This window comes from Paroedura picta, chromosome 9 (genome assembly GCF_049243985.1).
Source record: "Paroedura picta isolate Pp20150507F chromosome 9, Ppicta_v3.0, whole genome shotgun sequence".
In the NCBI taxonomy this organism is placed as follows: domain Eukaryota; kingdom Metazoa; phylum Chordata; class Lepidosauria; order Squamata; family Gekkonidae; genus Paroedura; species Paroedura picta.
In genome coordinates this window covers 1383923-1403199 of record NC_135377.1, presented here as the reverse complement: position 1 = coordinate 1403199, position 19277 = coordinate 1383923, and the positions used below count along the sequence as shown (strand labels likewise).

Sequence of the window (19277 nt, the reverse complement as noted above, 5' to 3'; positions counted from 1 at the left end):
GGTAGCAGAGGCATTTCAAGGAATGCTTGACTCAGCGAAAGGAGACACAGCTCTGGAGCTACTCCGGCATTCCACGCTGCCCCAGCAGCAACCTGTGGGGGAATTTCCCCTCCCGTGCACCTTTCTGGATGCCTGCACCTGCTCATTTGAGCACAAACCATCACTTAACGTCGGCTGAGGTCAAGACCAGCCATGCCTAATTTTTAGGCAGTTCGCAAAAATTATTTTGTGGAGTTGGCAAGACCCCCCCTGCCCCTTTCTTGGCCCCCAAACCCCCAACAGCTTCTTGCTAAACAGAAATACAATGAGTGAAAGTTTTTCCCATCAATGCATCTCTATGGCAGGAAAAGCTTTCCCTGTGGAATGCCTGTCTGTCATGCAACTGTCAAAGGTAACAAGCCTTAAATACAAATAACAGTGATGGTTAGGGTAGAACAACTTCTCCATGGAAGGCCAGACTGTAAAATTAATATTAATAAATATTTGGCACCATCCCTGTTCTCTGGCCATCTCTACAAAAAGATTATAATATTTCTGGTCTTTTTAATGACCCCTCTTGCACAATTTGTATCCTGTAATTGTTGAGTCAAAGAATTCCCCAAAAGCCAAGTGAATATGTTTATCTAGACTATTTCCCTGACGTGACACACAAACTGGGGCGGGGACAGGAACCAATGGCATTAACAGTGGCCATTAATTTAGTTTGCTTTAAAAGTGAAGAAGACAAACACAGGGAGAAAATTACCAAATAGAGCCTCCATGCTTTAACCCCAATTCCCTGCTTACAGGGCATGGGGGAAATTACTTGGCCACTGCAATGGGGAATGCCAGACTAGAGAGACCTGCTGACATGAGATAAGGCAACTGCTGTTCATTTCATAGGTTTGCTCATGTGAGCCGCCGTTTCTCTTACCTCCTGGCTCACGGTGTTTTTCTGGATGGTTGCCAACAGTTCGGCCACTTTCTCTTGCGAGGGTCCTTCAGTGGGGTTCCCCCCTAAGAATCTGGCCTGGAACGCCTGGACTGCAGCCACCCAGTGGCCCTCTGCTACCTCCAGGCAGGCCCCCACGGGGTCGCTGAAGAAGAACACCAGGCCGGAAGAGAACGAAAGCAGCTCGGAGGACGTGAGGTTGGCATTGCTGGCCGGCAGCTTCTTTCCTGTGAGTGCAGAAATATCCGTGGCAAAGATGCACTGGAAAGAGAGAGAGAGAAAGAGAGACGGACAGAGAGAAAAAGCAGAAGAATTATATGAAGGCTTTAGGCTAACCCTTTATTGGACAGGGGGTTGGGACTAGATGCCCTGTACGGCCTCTTCCAACTCTAGGATTCCAAGCTCCAAAGCTTGCAGACTCCTTGTGGTGGTTGTTAGGTGCAAAGTCGTGTCCGACCCATCGCGACCCCCTGGACAATGATCCTCCAGGCCTTCCTGTCCTCTCCCATTCCCCAGAGTCCATTTAAGTTCGCACCGACTGCTTCAGTGACTCCATCCAGCCACCTCATTCTCTGTCGTCCCCTTCTTCTTTTGCCCTCGATCGCTCCCAGCATGAGGCTCTCAGCATTATGCAGACTCCTATATGACACTGAAAGTGATCTTCAATATTTTCCATATCAAAAGCCAGCGTGGTAGAGTAGTCAGGGCCAGATAAGAATCTGGAAGGCTCAAATCCTCTCTCTGCCGCCACCACCAACAACAACAACATTATTCACATACGGCCGACCCAATTTGGCTCACGGCAGTTTTCATCAGACATAAGATACACAAACTCTGGTTAAAACTCTGTCGATTAATTTAGGATGATTAAGATCATTTAAAACCATCTCTGAGAGCAGTCGTCTGAGGATGGGGAACTACACTGGCTCGCAATGCTGAGGCAGCACAGCAGACTTCCTGTGTAGAAATCTCTGCAGACACCGTCAGACGAAGCTGGTTTGCTTGCTGGCTTACAACAGTAAAATGTGCACAACGGAAGCAGACTCATTCTCACTAAAGTGACTACAAGCCGGAGCATGAAACTGAAAAGCGTGAGGGGATAGACGGACAGACAGATGGACAGACGGACACAGGAAAAGCTTGACTAGGGAAAAGACAAAATCAGAGTCCAGAGGCACCTTTTGAGACCGACAAAGATTTATTGAAGGCGTGAGCTTTCGAGTGCAAGCACTCTTCCTCAGACTAATAAAAAAAAGACATTCCGGGTTCACCAACCACCAGTGCTTCCTCCAGCACTCGGAAAAAGCCTCGTACAATTTGTAAGGCCGGAGGATGAAAGCCGTGGCCCCTGCAGAGAAGGGGGAAGGCGGAGGAGAGGGGGACTTCTGAGAAAGGCATTTCTTCAGGCCATTATAAATCCATCCGCAAACAATGAGGAAGTAGACAGACAGGGCCAACGGTTTGTGTGGAGACAAAAGAAGCCGTTCCTGACCCAACCGATCTGGGTGTGAAAGATGCAGGTGGGGGGTATTCACTGGCACATACCTGGCATTTTTTCTCACCCCTTCCCAGGCTTTCTGCACCTGGTCGAGGGGGGCGGGGGGGGGGAACCACTGGCTTCTCTGGAGCTAAACATGCAGCCATTGTGGAGAGTTATGCAGTGGGAAAAGATCATGGCCTCCTCCTTGCGGGGCTTTCTTCTAGGCTTCCGGTGATTAGAAGGAGGGGAAGAGTTGGCTTTTATACCCCACTTTTCACTGCCAGGAGTCTCAAAGCGTCTTCCAATCACCTTCCCTTCTCACAACAGGCACCCTGTGAGGGAGGTGAGGCTGAGAGAGCTCAGACAGAACTGCTCTGTAAGTAAGCTCTAACCCAGTGGTTCTCAACCTTCCTCCTGTTGTGGTGACCCCCAACCATAAAATGATGCCAGTGTTCTTTCTCAGAAATTAAACCAAAACTGACCAATGGCGTGATGATCCATTGTTCACGATTGTAGGTCAACTGGGTTTTTTTCTGGGGTTTCTCAGTTCAGTTCTGCCTCTTGCCCCACCATGCTGATCTCGCTGTTTTCTGCTGCTCTAGACAAATGCTCTATCCCGATCTACCCTGCAAGGCTGTTGTGTGGATGAAATTGAAGAGGAGTGATGTCAGCCACTTTGGGACCTCCTTGGAGAGAAGGGCTGCTCACCCTGCCGCAACCCCTGGGAAAGGGTCATTCGACCCCCAAAGGGGTCCTAGCCCCCAGGATGAGAACCACTAACAGGACTGTGACTAGTCCAAGGGATGTGGAGGAATGGGGAATCAAACCCGGCTCCCCAGATTAAAAGCGGCCGCTCTGAACCACCACAACAGGCTGGTCTTTATTTGGTGTTCTTATTTCCAACCCAAGACCTGCTCCCCCCCCCCTCCATGGGACCATGAAGCAGCAAATTGGGTTGCCAACTCTGGGCTGAGAATCACCTGGAGATTTGGGAGGTGGAATCTGTTGGGGGTGGGGTTTAGGAAGGGAGAGACCTCAGCAGGGTACAACGTGTCCTTTTGTGTGTGTCCATTTGCTCTTTTTTTTAAAAAAATGATGACAATACCCTTTTTGGGGGGTGAGGGGTAGAAGGTTAGAAAGATTCCTACTTAGTAGCAGTAGCCACAGCTTCAACGGGAGGGGCATTTCAAATGAGGTTTGCCACAGCTGTCACTTGTGCAAAGTAGTCAGTTGGGAAACAGGGCTTCTTCTTGGCTCTCCAAAATACGGTAACCCCACACCATGCCATACACAGGAAATCCTCCAGTGCAGCTACTCTCTCCAGGGGAACTGGTCCCAGTTGCCTGGAGACTGGCTGGAAGAGCAGGAGATCTCCAGCCATCATTTAGAGTCGGGGTAGCCAAACTGTGGCTCTCAAGATGCCCATGGACTACAATTCCCATGAGCCCCTGCTGGCAGGAGCTCATGGGAATTGTAGTCCATGGACATCTAGAGAGCCAGTTTAGCCACCACTGAAAAGTTTGGTACCCCTGGCTGCAGAAACTCACGTGACACCCGAGCCCTGCGACAGGAAGACCTGGTGTCACTGTGGTCAGCAGAGTGGGGACAGGAAGCAGAGGTGGACCCTAGTGAAGACCAAGCCACACGCTTGCATAAACAAGACCGAGAATCATTGCAGTGTAGTGGTTAAGACTGGCAGCTTCCAATCAGGAGAACTGGGTTTGGTTCCCCACTCCTCTTCCTCCACATGCAGCCAGCTGCATGGTCTTGGACTCGTCACAGGTCTGTAAGAGCTTTCTTACAGAGCAGTTCTGTCAGAGCTCTCTCAGTTCCACCTCTCTCACAGGGTATCTGTTGTGGGGGGAGGAAGGGAAGGGGATTGGAAGCCGCTTTTGAGATTCCTTCAGGGACAGAAAAGTAGCATATAAGAACCAACAGTTTGACTCTTCCTGGTCCATCAGTGTCAGCCTTGTCCACTTAGACCAGCAGGAGCTCTCCAGGGGCTCAGGAAGAGCTTTCCCATCACCTGCTGCCGGTTTCTTCTTAAGCAAAGATGCCGGGGATTGAACCTGGGACTTTCTGCATGCCAGGCAGAGGCTCTGCCATTGAGTCACCTGTGCAGGAAGCCCTTCTTTGGGCAAAGAGACCCTTTCTGGACCAGAGGGGAGATCCATCTGCCCCAGTATTCTGTTTCCAGCAGCAGTCAGCCAAAGGTCCAGCAATAGACGGAATGGACGCGTTTTTCCACTGGCTCAGCCCTGCTAGCCCGCTTCTGAGACAGAACAGGCATTTTTCTTCCCTGCCCCATCTGTGTGGGATGGAAGCAAGTCACCGCTTGTGCTGAGCCCAGAGAAAACATATCTGGGATCTGCTCCACTAAAGGCTGTCTGGGAGGGTTGGGCATGAAGCCCTCCTCTCTCTTATCGGCTTCCGATAAAATGCAGTTGGACCCAGGTGGGGCTCGAACCCACAGGGCCATTCAGACAGGAGGCCAGCGGGCCTGAGCCCGTGCCACTCCTTGGCCCTTGTCCTCCTGATAAGGGCCTGCAGAGCCGGCTGCAAAGAGCAGACTGAGGCTTCTACAGAGCAACAGGCCAGCAGTGGGTGGGTGAGCCGCACAGGCTGGGGCCGGCAGTGGCCAGCCTTTTCAGCCGAGGAGGGGCACAGACCCCGCCCTGCCCACGAAGGGCAGATGTGCCATTCTTCAACTGGGTTTCTGGTTCACCAGAAAAGCCTCCAGCTCACCTGGCAAAGTGGACCATCTTTCTGTATTCCTTGCATTTCAGAAGGGATGAAGACATCCCTTCCCACATCCCACAAACCTGGACTATCTTACTTGGACGCATGTAAAACAGGCGTGATTTTAATGTAAAAGCAAATTTGGGAGGATTTCTAAAAAAGGAGAGCAACATATATTAGCCACTAAAGTATCCAGGAGAAGGATCTGTCCAGCCGCTGCTTGAAGATGGCCAGTGAGGGGGAGCTCCCCACCTCCTCAGGCAGCCCCTTCCACGGCTGAACTAGACTCCTAGAATCCTAGAGTGGGAAGGGGCCATGCAGGCCATCTAGTCCCACCCCCTGCTCAGTGCAGGATCAGCCTCAAGCATCCAGGAGAAGGATCTGTCCAGCCACTGATTGAAGACGGCAGTGAGGGGGTGCCCCCCACCCCCTTAGGCAGCCCATCCCACTGCTGAACTAGACTCCTAGAATCCTAGAGTGGGAAGGGGCCATGCAGGCCATCTAGTCCCACCCCCTGCCCAGTGCAGGATCAGCCTCAAGCATCCAGGAGAAGGATCTGTCCAGCCACTGATTGAAGACGGCAGTGAGGGGGTGCCCCCCACCCCCTTAGGCAGCCCATCCCACTGCTGAACTAGACTCCTAGAATCCTAGAGTGGGAAAGGGCCATGCAGGCCATCTAGTCCCACCCCCTGCTCAGTGCAGGATCAGCCTCCAGCATCCAGGAGAAGGATCTGTCCAGCCGCTGCTTGAAGACGGCCAGTGAGGGGGAGCTCCCCACCTCCTTAGGCAGCCCCTTCCACGGCTGAACTAGACTCACAGAATCCTAGAGTGGGAAGGGGCCACAAAGGCCATCCAGTCCCACCCCCTGCTCAGTGTAGGATCAGCCTCCAGCATCCAGGAGAAGGATCTGTCCAGCCGCTGCTTGAAGACGGCCAGTGAGGGGGAGCTCCCCACCTCCTGAGGCAGCCCCTTCCACTGCTGAACTAGACTCCTAGAATCCTAGAGTGGGAAGGGGCCACAAAGGCCATCCAGTCCCACCCCCTGCTCAGTGTAGGATCAGCCTCCAGCATCCAGGAGAAGGATCTGTCCAGCCGCTGCTTGAAGACGGCCAGTGAGGGGGAGCTCCCCACCTCCTTAGGCAGCCCCTTCCACGGCTGAACTAGACTCACAGAATCCTAGAGTGGGAAGGGGCCACAAAGGCCATCCAGTCCCACCCCCTGCTCAGTGTAGGATCAGCCTCCAGCATCCAGGAGAAGGATCTGTCCAGCTGCTGCTTGAAGACGGCCAGTGAGGGGGAGCTCCCCACCTCCTCAGGCAGCCCATTCCACTGCTGAACTAGACTCCTAGAATCCTAGAGTGGGAAGGGGCCACAAAGGCCATCCAGTCCCACCCCCTGCTCAGTGTAGGATCAGCCTCAAGCATCCAGGAGAAGGATTTGTCCAGCCACTGCTTGAAGACGGCCAGTGAGGGGGAGCTCCCCACCTCCTCAGGCAGCCCCTTCCACTGCTGAACTAGACTCCTAGAATCCTAGAGTGGGAAGGGGCCATGCAGGCCATCTAGTCCAACCCCTGCTCAGTGCAGGATCAGCCTCCAGCATCCAGGAGCTGCTGTCCAGCTGCTGCTTGAAGACAGCCAGTGAGGGGGAGCTCCCCACCTCCTGAGGCAGCCCCTTCCACTGCTGAACTAGACTCCTAGAATCCTAGAGTGGGAAAGGGCCATGCAGGCCATCTAGTCCCACCCCCTGCTCAGTGCAGGATCAGCCTCCAGCATCCAGGAGAAGGATCTGTCCAGCCGCTGCTTGAAGACGGCCAGTGAGGGGGAGCTCCCCACCTCCTTAGGCAGCCCCTTCCACGGCTGAACTAGACTCACAGAATCCTAGAGTGGGAAGGGGCCACAAAGGCCATCCAGTCCCACCCCCTGCTCAGTGTAGGATCAGCCTCCAGCATCCAGGAGAAGGATCTGTCCAGCCGCTGCTTGAAGACGGCCAGTGAGGGGGAGCTCCCCACCTCCTGAGGCAGCCCCTTCCACTGCTGAACTAGACTCCTAGAATCCTAGAGTGGGAAGGGGCCACAAAGGCCATCCAGTCCCACCCCCTGCTCAGTGTAGGATCAGCCTCCAGCATCCAGGAGAAGGATCTGTCCAGCCGCTGCTTGAAGACGGCCAGTGAGGGGGAGCTCCCCACCTCCTTAGGCAGCCCCTTCCACGGCTGAACTAGACTCACAGAATCCTAGAGTGGGAAGGGGCCACAAAGGCCATCCAGTCCCACCCCCTGCTCAGTGTAGGATCAGCCTCCAGCATCCAGGAGAAGGATCTGTCCAGCTGCTGCTTGAAGACGGCCAGTGAGGGGGAGCTCCCCACCTCCTCAGGCAGCCCATTCCACTGCTGAACTAGACTCCTAGAATCCTAGAGTGGGAAGGGGCCACAAAGGCCATCCAGTCCCACCCCCTGCTCAGTGTAGGATCAGCCTCAAGCATCCAGGAGAAGGATTTGTCCAGCCACTGCTTGAAGACGGCCAGTGAGGGGGAGCTCCCCACCTCCTCAGGCAGCCCCTTCCACTGCTGAACTAGACTCCTAGAATCCTAGAGTGGGAAGGGGCCATGCAGGCCATCTAGTCCAACCCCTGCTCAGTGCAGGATCAGCCTCCAGCATCCAGGAGCTGCTGTCCAGCTGCTGCTTGAAGACAGCCAGTGAGGGGGAGCTCCCCACCTCCTGAGGCAGCCCCTTCCACTGCTGAACTAGACTCCTAGAATCCTAGAGTGGGAAGGGGCCATGCAGGCCATCTAGTCCCACCCCCTGCTCAGTGTAGGATCAGCCTCCAGCATCCAGGAGAAGGATCTGTCCAGCCGCTGCTTGAAGACGGCCAGTGAGGGGGAGCTCCCCACCTCCTGAGGCAGCCCCTTCCACTGCTGAACTAGACTCCTAGAATCCTAGAGTGGGAAGGGGCCATGCAGGCCATCTAGTCCCACCCCCTGCTCAGTGTAGGATCAGCCTCCAGCATCCAGGAGAAGGATCTGTCCAGCCGCTGCTTGAAGACGGCCAGTGAGGGGGAGCTCCCCACCTCCTGAGGCAGCCCCTTCCACTGCTGAACTAGACTCCTAGAATCCTAGAGTGGGAAGGGGCCATGCAGGCCATCTAGTCCCACCCCCTGCTCAGTGTAGGATCAGCCTCCAGCATCCAGGAGAAGGATCTGTCCAGCCGCTGCTTGAAGACGGCCAGTGAGGGGGAGCTCCCCACCTCCTGAGGCAGCCCCTTCCACTGCTGAACTAGACTCCTAGAATCCTAGAGTGGGAAGGGGCCATGCAGGCCATCTAGTCCCACCCCCTGCTCAGTGTAGGATCAGCCTCCAGCATCCAGGAGAAGGATCTGTCCAGCCGCTGCTTGAAGATGGCCAGTGAGGGGGAGCTCCCCACCTCCTGAGGCAGCCCCTTCCACTGCTGAACTAGACTCCTAGAATCCTAGAGTGGGAAGGGGCCATGCAGGCCATCTAGTCCCACCCCCTGCTCAGTGTAGGATCAGCCTCCAGCATCCAGGAGAAGGATCTGTCCAGCCGCTGCTTGAAGACGGCCAGTGAGGGGGAGCTCCCCACCTCCTGAGGCAGCCCCTTCCACTGCTGAACTAGACTCCTAGAATCCTAGAGTGGGAAGGGGCCACAAAGGCCATCCAGTCCCACCCCCTGCTCAGTGTAGGATCAGCCTCCAGCATCCAGGAGAAGGATCTGTCCAGCCGCTGCTTGAAGACGGCCAGTGAGGGGGAGCTCCCCACCTCCTTAGGCAGCCCCTTCCACGGCTGAACTAGACTCACAGAATCCTAGAGTGGGAAGGGGCCACAAAGGCCATCCAGTCCCACCCCCTGCTCAGTGTAGGATCAGCCTCCAGCATCCAGGAGAAGGATCTGTCCAGCTGCTGCTTGAAGACGGCCAGTGAGGGGGAGCTCCCCACCTCCTCAGGCAGCCCATTCCACTGCTGAACTAGACTCCTAGAATCCTAGAGTGGGAAGGGGCCACAAAGGCCATCCAGTCCCACCCCCTGCTCAGTGTAGGATCAGCCTCAAGCATCCAGGAGAAGGATTTGTCCAGCCACTGCTTGAAGACGGCCAGTGAGGGGGAGCTCCCCACCTCCTCAGGCAGCCCCTTCCACTGCTGAACTAGACTCCTAGAATCCTAGAGTGGGAAGGGGCCATGCAGGCCATCTAGTCCACCCCCTGCTCAGTGCAGGATCAGCCTCCAGCATCCAGGAGCTGCTGTCCAGCTGCTGCTTGAAGACAGCCAGTGAGGGGGAGCTCCCCACCTCCTCAGGCAGCCCCTTCCACTGCTGAACTAGACTCCTAGAATCCTAGAGTGGGAAGGGGCCATGCAGGCCATCTAGTCCCACCCCCTGCTCAGTGTAGGATCAGCCTCCAGCATCCAGGAGAAGGATCTGTCCAGCCGCTGCTTGAAGACGGCCTGTGAGGGGGAGCTCCCCACCTCCTGAGGCAGCCCCTTCCGCTGCTGAACTAGACTCCTAGAATCCTAGAGTGGGAAGGGGCCATGCAGGCCATCTAGTCCCACCCCCTGCTCAGTGTAGGATCAGCCTCCAGCATCCAGGAGAAGGATCTGTCCAGCCGCTGCTTGAAGACGGCCAGTGAGGGGGAGCTCCCCACCTCCTGAGGCAGCCCCTTCCACTGCTGAACTAGACTCCTAGAATCCTAGAGTGGGAAGGGGCCATGCAGGCCATCTAGTCCCACCCCCTGCTCAGTGTAGGATCAGCCTCCAGCATCCAGGAGAAGGATCTGTCCAGCCGCTGCTTGAAGACGGCCAGTGAGGGGGAGCTCCCCACCTCCTGAGGCAGCCCCTTCCACTGCTGAACTGGACTCCTAGAATCCTAGAGTGGGAAGGGGCCAATGTGTTCCCATTGGCCCACTTCTGCAGCATTTTCAGATTCCGTTGAACCCTCTCTCTGTGTCTACAGAAGGCCTTGCCGGCACAGTAGCTCCAAAGAAAAGACCTTCGAGCCCTTTGTTTTGTTTTCAGATGCTTGAACATTGTCTCTGGGCAGGTGGCAACGCTTACCAGCACTCCAGGTGCCAAGTCCCAACATTCAAGGCCTCCCCTGGCATGTGTTATGTAACAGAAGAGCCCTGCTGGATCAGGCCAATAGTCCATCTAGTCCAGCCTCATGCCTCACACAGCGGCTAACCAGTTCCTCTGGGAGTTCAACAACCGGCATACTGGCCGGGGCCTTCCCTTGCGAGGAATAGAAGAGCAGCCCTGCTGGGTCACACCAGCCTCCCATCTCACACTGAGGTCAACCAGTTCCTCTGGGGGTTCAACTGCAGGGCAGAGAGGCTGAAACCTTCACCTGATGAGAACGTTAGAGCCCTGATGGATCAGACCAATGGCCCAAATAGTCCAGCATTCTGCCTCACATGAGGCTAACTGCCTCTGCATGTGGAGGTTTCTCTCAATCACCATGGCTGGTAGCCCCTGATAGACCTGTCCTCCGTGAATCTACCAAATCCCTTTTGAAACCTGTTAGTTCCATGCCCATCACTACATCTTCTGGCAGCAAATTCCACATTTTCATCACTCTCAAAGATAAGTAGCAAAATCCCAGAGAGTTGGAAGGCCATCCAGTCCAGCCACCCACCTTCTTGGGGACTTTAAAATCACACCCCCTCCTGACACGTGCTCATCCAATCTCCTCCTAAAAACTTCCAACAGACTCCACCACTCTCCGAAGCAGCAGCACATGAGTATCAACTCTTCTCTTTCTCCTTCTTAAACCCCACAGTTCCCCTGCAGTAACAGCAGAGCCCAGAGTAAAGGAGGAAATTCGGGGGGGGGGGAAAGAGGGGGCACTGTGGCAAAAAAAATGATCCTGCACAACCTCTGGGGAGTCCGGGTGAATCCGCCCCCAGCCCCACAGGAAGGACGGCTGCCTCTCGGTATGGCCCAGAAATCTAGAATTATGACTGATCTCCAGGTGACAGAGATCAATTCCCCTGGAGAAAACAGCTGCGGTGGAGGCTGCTCTTTCTGCCACTGAGATCTGCACGCCGTGTTTGGAAAAGGGGACACCTAAAAGATTCACCTGGCAGCCGCAGCCTCCCCCCCAAGACAGAACTGCCCACCCCCAGTACGTTTGGGTTGCATCCTGGCCTGCCCCATGAGCAGAAAGCTACCCCACCCCCCAGAGTGACTTGCCCCTGTAAGGGACACGGCCAACCGCTCCAATCCCAGCACAGCCTGCCAAATGGACGCTGCGTCCTGGACCGAAACCACCCCGGGTGCGGCAGGGAAGGTGCCGGCAAGTCCTCACTTGACTGCCAATTGCAGGCTGGGCGGTGCTGGCAGGGGAGGGAGCCCAGCCTGAGACGGCGGAAGACTTTCAGCCCGAATAGAGACCAGATAGGGGGAGGCTCTGGGGGCTGGGTGTCCTACAGCGGCCTGCCTCACTCCCCCCCCCCAGAGTGTTCCAACCTAGGCAGGGATTCTCCAAAAGCCCTGTGGGCAACTTGGGGAATTCCAGACGCAGGGCAGCCCACAACCAACAAAGCACCTCTATTTGGCCACCGGGACACGAATGAACGCCCACCGGAAGTTCCACTGAACTATCATGGCTTAAAAACATTAATGGAGCTATTTTCCATGAAAAATGTCTCCTTCTTTCCAAGTCTGAGCCCAGGGGCACCTTTGATGCCAACAACATTTTATTCTGGGTACGCACATGAAAGCTTATCCCAGGATAAACATCAAAGGTGCTCCGGTCTCAAACCTTGTTCTGTAGCTTCAGACCAACAGGGAGATCCACCTGCATCACTCCTTCTGTAAGCACAGACGAGGTGCCTTGCTGATGCCACATCCTTGGTGAGAAAGCCTACACTCTCTTAACACCCCCCCCAAACACGTAGGTGAGCCCTATCCCAGCTGGGTATCCAATATCCGAATTTCCTTTTATCTCTCTACTGGGAAACAAAGAGATCAAACATGAAAGGAAGGAACGACACCTGCATGTGTTTGATATGCAAAGAGCTTGCAGAATAAAATGAATGGTCAGCCAATTTCCCCCTCTCCTAACTGGTAATCAAAGCAAAAGGAAGCTTCATAGAGAGATTTTTTGAGCTGCAGGGCCAATGGAGGTTTTCGGGGAGAGGGAGGCTGATCCAAAGTGGCCGGCCATACCTGGAGGCCAAGGAATGCTCGTTCTGAGACACCTCAGGTGTGATCTGCATGAGGTAGTGATGGGGCATTACTAGACTCTAATCTGGCTCTATGCTTTGCTTTTTCAGCAAGATCTCAGGCTAAAATAGGGCAGGCTGGTTTACATCAGGGGCCATCACCATCATCCTGCGAGGTAGGCTAATCTGAGAGCGTGTGGCCAGCCCACTGTCCCCCAGCAAGGCTCCACAGCAGAGTCGAGGTTCAAACCCAGCTCTCTCAGGCCCTAACCCAACACTCTAACCACTAACTCATTTATCCACACAACAACCCTGCGAGGCAGCACAGACAAAGAGAGGACCTGGCCCAATGTCATGTGTCACCCAATTTGCTTGGGTGGAGAAGTGGGAACTGGTATCCTGGCTCTCCAGGTCTCAGTCCAATACTCTGATCGCTGACTGTGCTCTTTATCTTCCCCTTGCTTCAGGGAAGGAGCTCAGAGCACTGTACCACACTCACAACAATCCTGTGAGGTAGAGGATGCTGAACGAGGGCGACTGGGCCATGCTCTCACCCACCTAGAGAACATGCTGGTGATCTGAGCCCGGGTTCCTCAGCCCCAGATCAAGTGGCCTAATCACTGTCTCACCTGCCATGTGAACTGTGCATGGTCACAATTCTCCAGAACTTTTGACTGGAAAGAGGTTCGAAATTAAACAAAGCTTCCATCTGCAAAGGCCGTGGAAGAAGCAGGGCCCTCCGCAAGGACTCTCCACACCTCCCAGCCCACGAGCGATACTTCCAGGCCTTGGTCTCTCCAGCACCTGCACCTGCAGCTTCCTAAATCCGTTGAACAAGTTTGACTGGCTCTCTGCACCTATCTCTTCTTGACACTGTGCAAAGCGTGAAACTGAGTTTTGTAAAGCAGGTGGCTGGGGAAACCTCAACCACAAATGGAGCCGTGCAAAACCAGGAACGGGCCGTTAGTGCTCAGCCCGGCAAGAGGCAAAAGGCCCCAAAAGACAGAGGACCTCTTGCAGATTCTCTCTCTCTCTCTCTTTCTTTCTGGGAGGGGGGTCTCTTCCTCTTTGGCTAGGAGGGCAGCACTGTGGTCAAAATGGACTTACCACCCCCATTTGGGGGGGGGAACCCTTGAAAGTCAACTCTGAAAAAACATGAAAGTAAAGACTATCTGGAATTCAGGCACTGGAATTCAACCTGCCTGACCAACAGTGAAAATTAGGGGAACTGGCAGCAACAAGCACCTTGGGAACCTCCACATTCAGAGGCAGTCCTCTGAAACTTGGTGCTCGGAAGCAACATCTGGGAAAGGATTTCACCTCCCTTCCTGCTGTTGGCCCTCCAGAGGAGCCTGGATCTGGCTCTTCTAATGCACAGCACAACTACCCCTGGGCCTCTCTTCCCAGCAGAAAGGGCTCCGTTGTGAGACACAAAACTCAGCATCCTGAGATGCCACTTTATTTATGGGCCAAAAGCCTGTTTGGGCACATTCCTAGTGGAATCTCTAAAACCAGGGCAGGGATCAACAGGACAGGCAGCAGGTGTGGTGTCCTTGGGAGACAGGGAGATTTACGTATCGGAGGAGGAGGAGGAGGAAGCAGAAGCTTATACCCAGAATGAAATTTTGTTGGCCTTAAAGGGGCCCCTGGACTCAAACAGTCTTCCAGTGCTCATGCTCTGCCCAGCTCGTCAAACTGCAGCCCTCCAGATGTCCATGGACTACAATTCCCATGAGCCCCTGCCAGCAAATGCTGGCAGGGGCTCATGGGAATTGTAGTCCATGGACCTCTGGAGGGCCGCAGTTTGACTACCCCATAGAATCCTAGAGTTGGAAGGGACCTCCTGGGTCATCTAGTCCAACCCCCTGCACTAGTCAGGACACTCACAACCCTCTTGCTGACATTGTCACCTGCCACCCCCTTGAGCCTTCCCAGAATCAGCCTCTCCGTCAGATGGCTCTCCAGCCTCTGTTACAAAATTTCTACTCACCTAACAAACCCACTGGGAATACAGTGGTGGACTAGGGCCCTGGAAGCTCTGGGTTTGGCTTCCCACTTCTATGGAAGCTCACTGGGCACTCTTGGGCCCATCTGAAACTCTCAGCACGGCCTACCTTGCAGGGCTGTTCCTGTGACAGAACAGAGTAGGGGAGAACAATTTCTATGCTGCTTTGAGTCCCAGCTGGGGAGAAATGAGGGATATCAATATATTAGCCTCTGCTTGACATACAGAAGGTCCCAGGTTCAATCCCCAGCTGCATCTCCTGTTAAAAACCAGGTGAGGGGAAAGGCCTCTCTGCATGAAATCCTAGAGGGCAGCTGCCAGTCAGAGCAGGCACTACGGACCATGAGAGACCAAGGTCTGACACAGCATGCCGGGCAGCTTCAGGTGATCTGAAAGGGGACAGAGCCGGATCTGCTTCTTACCCGGAGCTTGATATTTTGCCCCTAGCTCGCAGGGCCAACTGTTACACTAGCAAGGCTCCTGTGTCTCCTTGCAGATGTGGGACAGAAAGACATTTAAGCATGTAACGCTTAAACCAACAGGGAGATCGGGGAAGAAGCAGCAGGGAATTGGTGCCCCCCCCAAGTTTCTTACCATCAAGCAGCTGTTAAAGGCACAGGAGCCCTGCCAGAAGAAAACCTGGCAACATATACCAGGTTGCATTCACACTCTGGTTATCTACATGGTAGATATACCAGCAAACACAGTTTTGTACAAAGACAATATTAAATTAAGCCACGGACAAGCAGGTGGGGCAACAGGCCTTCAGGTCTGACCTGAAGCGTTGGGGTCATTCTGCAGTTTCCATTCTCCACCCCTGTCCGGCTTGACTTCCAGGTGGTCCCCCCTCCCCCCCAGACAAAAATGCTGCAGGCAGATTCTCGGATTAAACATTTGCCTTTGCTTCCTCCCAAATGCTTGCATAGGGGGAGGGGAAGGGGAGAGGGGATGCACTCTTACCAGGAAGTGGGGGAGTAAGTCACTGGCCAGATTGGTGTTGAGCCTGAAAGGCCAGTTAGGTCTTGCTGATGTCAGCAAGAACCGTGGTGTGACCTTCTAACTGGCCCCCATTTACAGCTGAAAGGGTCAAGCAAACAACCCTCCAGGAGACAAAGAGATGTACAAGCCCACCTTGCACGGGAGGGAAGGCTTTCGTGAGAGCAAAGAAAGGGAAGTTTTTGCCCAGGCTCCTGGCCCTGCCCCTACCACATTCCTAGCCCCTTGCTTGGGGCCACAAAATGCCTTCGACTGGCCTGGTCCATCCTGCCCCCAAAGCAGCTTCACGAGACCTTGGGCTCATCATGGCCCAGGCAGTGCTCCTCCCACAAAACAGGAATGTCAGGGCTCTCCCAGCCCCACCGACCTCACAGGGTTCGTGGCTCCAAAAGCACAGTTCTCATCATGTCAGGAAAGTAACTCTGATTTTTACTAAACATCCCCACCCTGCAGATTTTCAACATCTGAGCCACCTCATGACTCTCCCCGAAGGCCAGCTCAGGAGGAAGCAGTGAGGAAGGGCCCTTCTTGCAGCATGGGAAGGGAATTCCCCGTGGGGACAGGAACCTCACTTCACCAACTCATCCCTTCCAAGAAACAGGCAGGCCTGCCAGCTTTGGAATTCACCTCCCTATCCTCCTCAGCAAGGAGAAGATTGCAGCAAGCAGAGGGCTGGGGAGACCCCAGTTCAGAACCTCAGTCTGCCTCACAGGGTTGTCATGAGGATAAAATGGGAGTTCCAGCGAGAAGGGGAAGGACAGAAATGGACGACTCCGGGAGAGGCAGCCCAGAAGCCAGAAGGAGACCGAGCCCGGGAAGGAGCTGGAGAAGGTCCTTGCGAGGAAGGAAGGGCGTGTCACTGGCCAGCAAGGGCAGCTCAACTCTGGCCAGAGCACTCCCATTACTATGTCAGGGGTGAAAGGTGGACAGCGAAGAGCCTGGGCTCCTCTGAAAGGCCGTGTGGGAGGAAAGCCTTACGGATCCTGCAGACCGCCAAAGGGACCAATGGGTGGGGTCTAGGTCAAGCCAAGCCGGGACTCTCCCTAGGAAGCTAAAGCGACTAAGCTGGGGCCATCCGACTTGGGTCCCCCCCGCAAGAAGAGACGAGCACGCCAGGAAAAGCTGAGGGCAGCGGGAGAAGAGGAATTCAAAGGGCGGCCATAAGTCGGAAGTAACTCAAGGGCACATCAGACACACAGCCAAATAGCAGCTCAAACATACAACATGGCGTAAATTACAGGCTACGCTTTCTCCTGCGTTGGTTCCAGAAGGCTGCTTTTCCTTCCCAGAGACCGTCTCTAGGGCAGTTGTGTCAAGGAGGAAGAGGTGCCGATGACGTCCCTGCCGGGAAAGAGCACAGGAATGCCGCCGTCCCCCACAAATGAACAGATGCTGTGAATGTGCAGGAGGGGAAGCAGGGTCGCCCACATGCCTGGGTTCAGATCATAGAACCACAGAGTGGGAAGGGGCCACAGAGGCCATCTAGTCCAACCCCCTGCTCACGGCAGGATCAGCCTAAGGTCTAAATCACAGAGGCCCACCAAAGCAGAAGACCTGGGTACTCGGGGTCTGCCCGTGCAACCAGAGGCTTTGCAAAAATGAAGAGTCCATGAAGGCATGGAGTGTCTCCGGAGGTGCAGCATGCATGCACCAGATGCTCTGGTGCAGGCCTCCAACCCTCCTGCTGCTGGACACGCCACAACCAAGACTTGAGCTGGGAAATCCGTCTCCAGGTTTTTTCTTAGAACTCGGTTCTCAGGTGAGAACTGAGTTTACAAAGTTGCTGGGAGTTCCATGCACGGAATGCCGGCACACGGCTACCTTGGGCTGCGCCTCCAACAGCTAGCGCTGGACACGGACACAAGTATGGAGCTGGTAGCTGCAGTCAGGCTACACATCCCTGGTGTGGATTTCCCCTGATGGAGAATCAGTCATGCAGGCGTTAACAGTGCCCCAGTGGGAAGGAGGAGACGGAACCGTGGGCTTATTCCGTCTCTCCCCCCCCCCCAGTCACTTGCACAACAACACTGCAAGTCAGGCTAGGATTGAATCATAGAATCACACAGTTGGAAGGGACCTCCTGGGTCATCTAGTCCAACCCCTGCTCTGTGCAGGACACTCACAACCCTAATGCTCATCCACTGTCACCTGCCACCCCCTTGAACCTTCACAGACTGGGAATTGGCTTCCCTAATTAAGGCCTAAGACTCTTTTCCTGGGAGCAAGCCACGTGGATCCTGCGTAGAGCAGGGGGTTGGACTAGATGGCCTGTATGGCCCCCTCCCACTCATTGATTCTATGATTCTATACTATGAAAAGAGGACTTGCTCCCTAAAGGCTCCCTGGTAATTAATCTGGGGAAGCTGCTTCCCTCCTGGTAAGCAGGGGCACAGATTCGGATTCCTCCTTCCTTCCTGCTCACACTCTGAACGAGGGTGACTGGGCCATGCAGGGCTGGTGTTAGGGCAGTGCCTTACAGAAGGGTGCAAATTAGGGTGGCTAGAGTTGGAGGGAGACAGTTGCCAGCTCCAGGTGAGGAAAGGGCTGGAGATTGGGAGGCATGGAGCCTGGGAAGGCCTGGGGCACAATGCCCTACAGTCTCCCCTCCAAGGCAGCTCCCTTCCTCCAGGGGAACTGGTCTCTATGGTCTGGAGCGGCGCCGTAATTCAGCGGGGGAAGGGGGATTATCCAGGTCCCACCGGGAGCCTGGCACCCCTAGCGCACACGCGGGAGGCGATCGGCATCCTCTCTTCAGCCGGTCTCCGAGAGTGGGGTGGGGTGGGGTGCCCGCTCTCCTCTATCCCCGTCTCCGCCGCCGCCGCCGCCTCCTCCTCCTTCCCCCGGCTGGAGTTTGACCCAGGCGCATCCCTCCGCTGCCCGCGTTACCTTTCCACACGGCCCGGCCGGGCAGTGCACACGGGCCGCGGCGATATTTAACAGGGTCTCGACGGCGCCCGGCGGCAGAGCGCCTTCGCCCGACGCCAGCAGGCTGTCCAGCGCCACGCGGGCGTCCGAGGGGGCGTCGGGCGGGCCGGCCCCGGCCAGGCGGACGAGCGGCAGGACGAGCAGGGCCACGAAGCGCATGGCCGTCGAGGGGCTGCGGGCCGCTGAGCGCTGGCCGTCGGGGCTGGGCTGGGCTGCGCTGGGCTGGCTGGAGCAGCAGCTTCCCCGGACAGGACTGCAGGCGAGGCCGGGCTGGCGAGGAAAGGCAGGCGGCTCAGCCTCCCGCCCCGTCGGAAGTGCAGCGGATGCTCCGCGCTTGCTCAACCGGGCGGGCCGCCGCCGCCTCCTCCCTCTCCCTCTCCCCCTCCCGGCTCCGGGGGCCGCCGCAGGAGGTCCGCGTGCCGGCGCGGGGTGTGGTGTCGCCGGGAAGGGGGGGGGGTGCCAATCCGCTGCCACGCTGCTGGCCCAGCCCAGGCGCCGGGGGCTGGAGGAACTGGCGAGGAGACCCGCCGTTGTGCCGCTGCCCTTGCTGGGGGCTGCAGTGGGCGAATTGAGGACACTCTGCACGAGCTCAGAGGCACGCCCGTCCTCTTTTCTTTACAAAGGGGGCGAGTCCCTTTACACTTGCTCAGAGGCGCTTAAGTCCTAGTGCTTCCTTGCATGGAATCCCCCTCACTGTTTAAACCAGGGGCGGGCAAAATGTGGGTCTCCAGATGGCCACGGACTACAATGACCATGAGCCCCGCAGGTTTAAAAGAACAGAGGGCTGAGTGCCTCTGAGCATGTGCAGAACAGTATATCCCTTTTAAAAAAGGGACGTCATTAAAGGGATATACTGCAATCACTGGCAGGGGCTCATGGGAATTGTAGTCCATGGACATCTGGAGGGCTGCAGTTTGACTATCCCTGCTTGGCATGCAGAAGGTTCAATCCCCAGCATCTTCAGTTCAGACGACCAGGCACTGCTGTTTATACATCGCCCTCTCTCTCTCTCTCTCTCTCTCTCTCTCTTTCTCTCACTCTGTGCT

At 55.5% G+C, this 19277-nt stretch overlaps 1 protein-coding gene across 1 annotated transcript in view; it reads right to left on the bottom strand.

Moving 5' to 3' along the window:
• SLC39A4 (solute carrier family 39 member 4) overlaps window positions 1-18847 on the bottom strand; it is a 33835-nt gene extending 14988 nt beyond the window's left edge. The window contains exons 1-2 of the mRNA XM_077351290.1: window positions 18193-18847; window positions 914-1192 (exon numbers count right to left, since the gene is read on the bottom strand). Coding sequence (XP_077207405.1) covers window positions 914-1192; window positions 18193-18390 — 477 coding nt within the window. The 5' untranslated portion in view covers window positions 18391-18847. The remainder of the gene's footprint in view (window positions 1-913; window positions 1193-18192) is intronic.
• Between the last annotated feature and the right edge of the window lie 430 nt (window positions 18848-19277).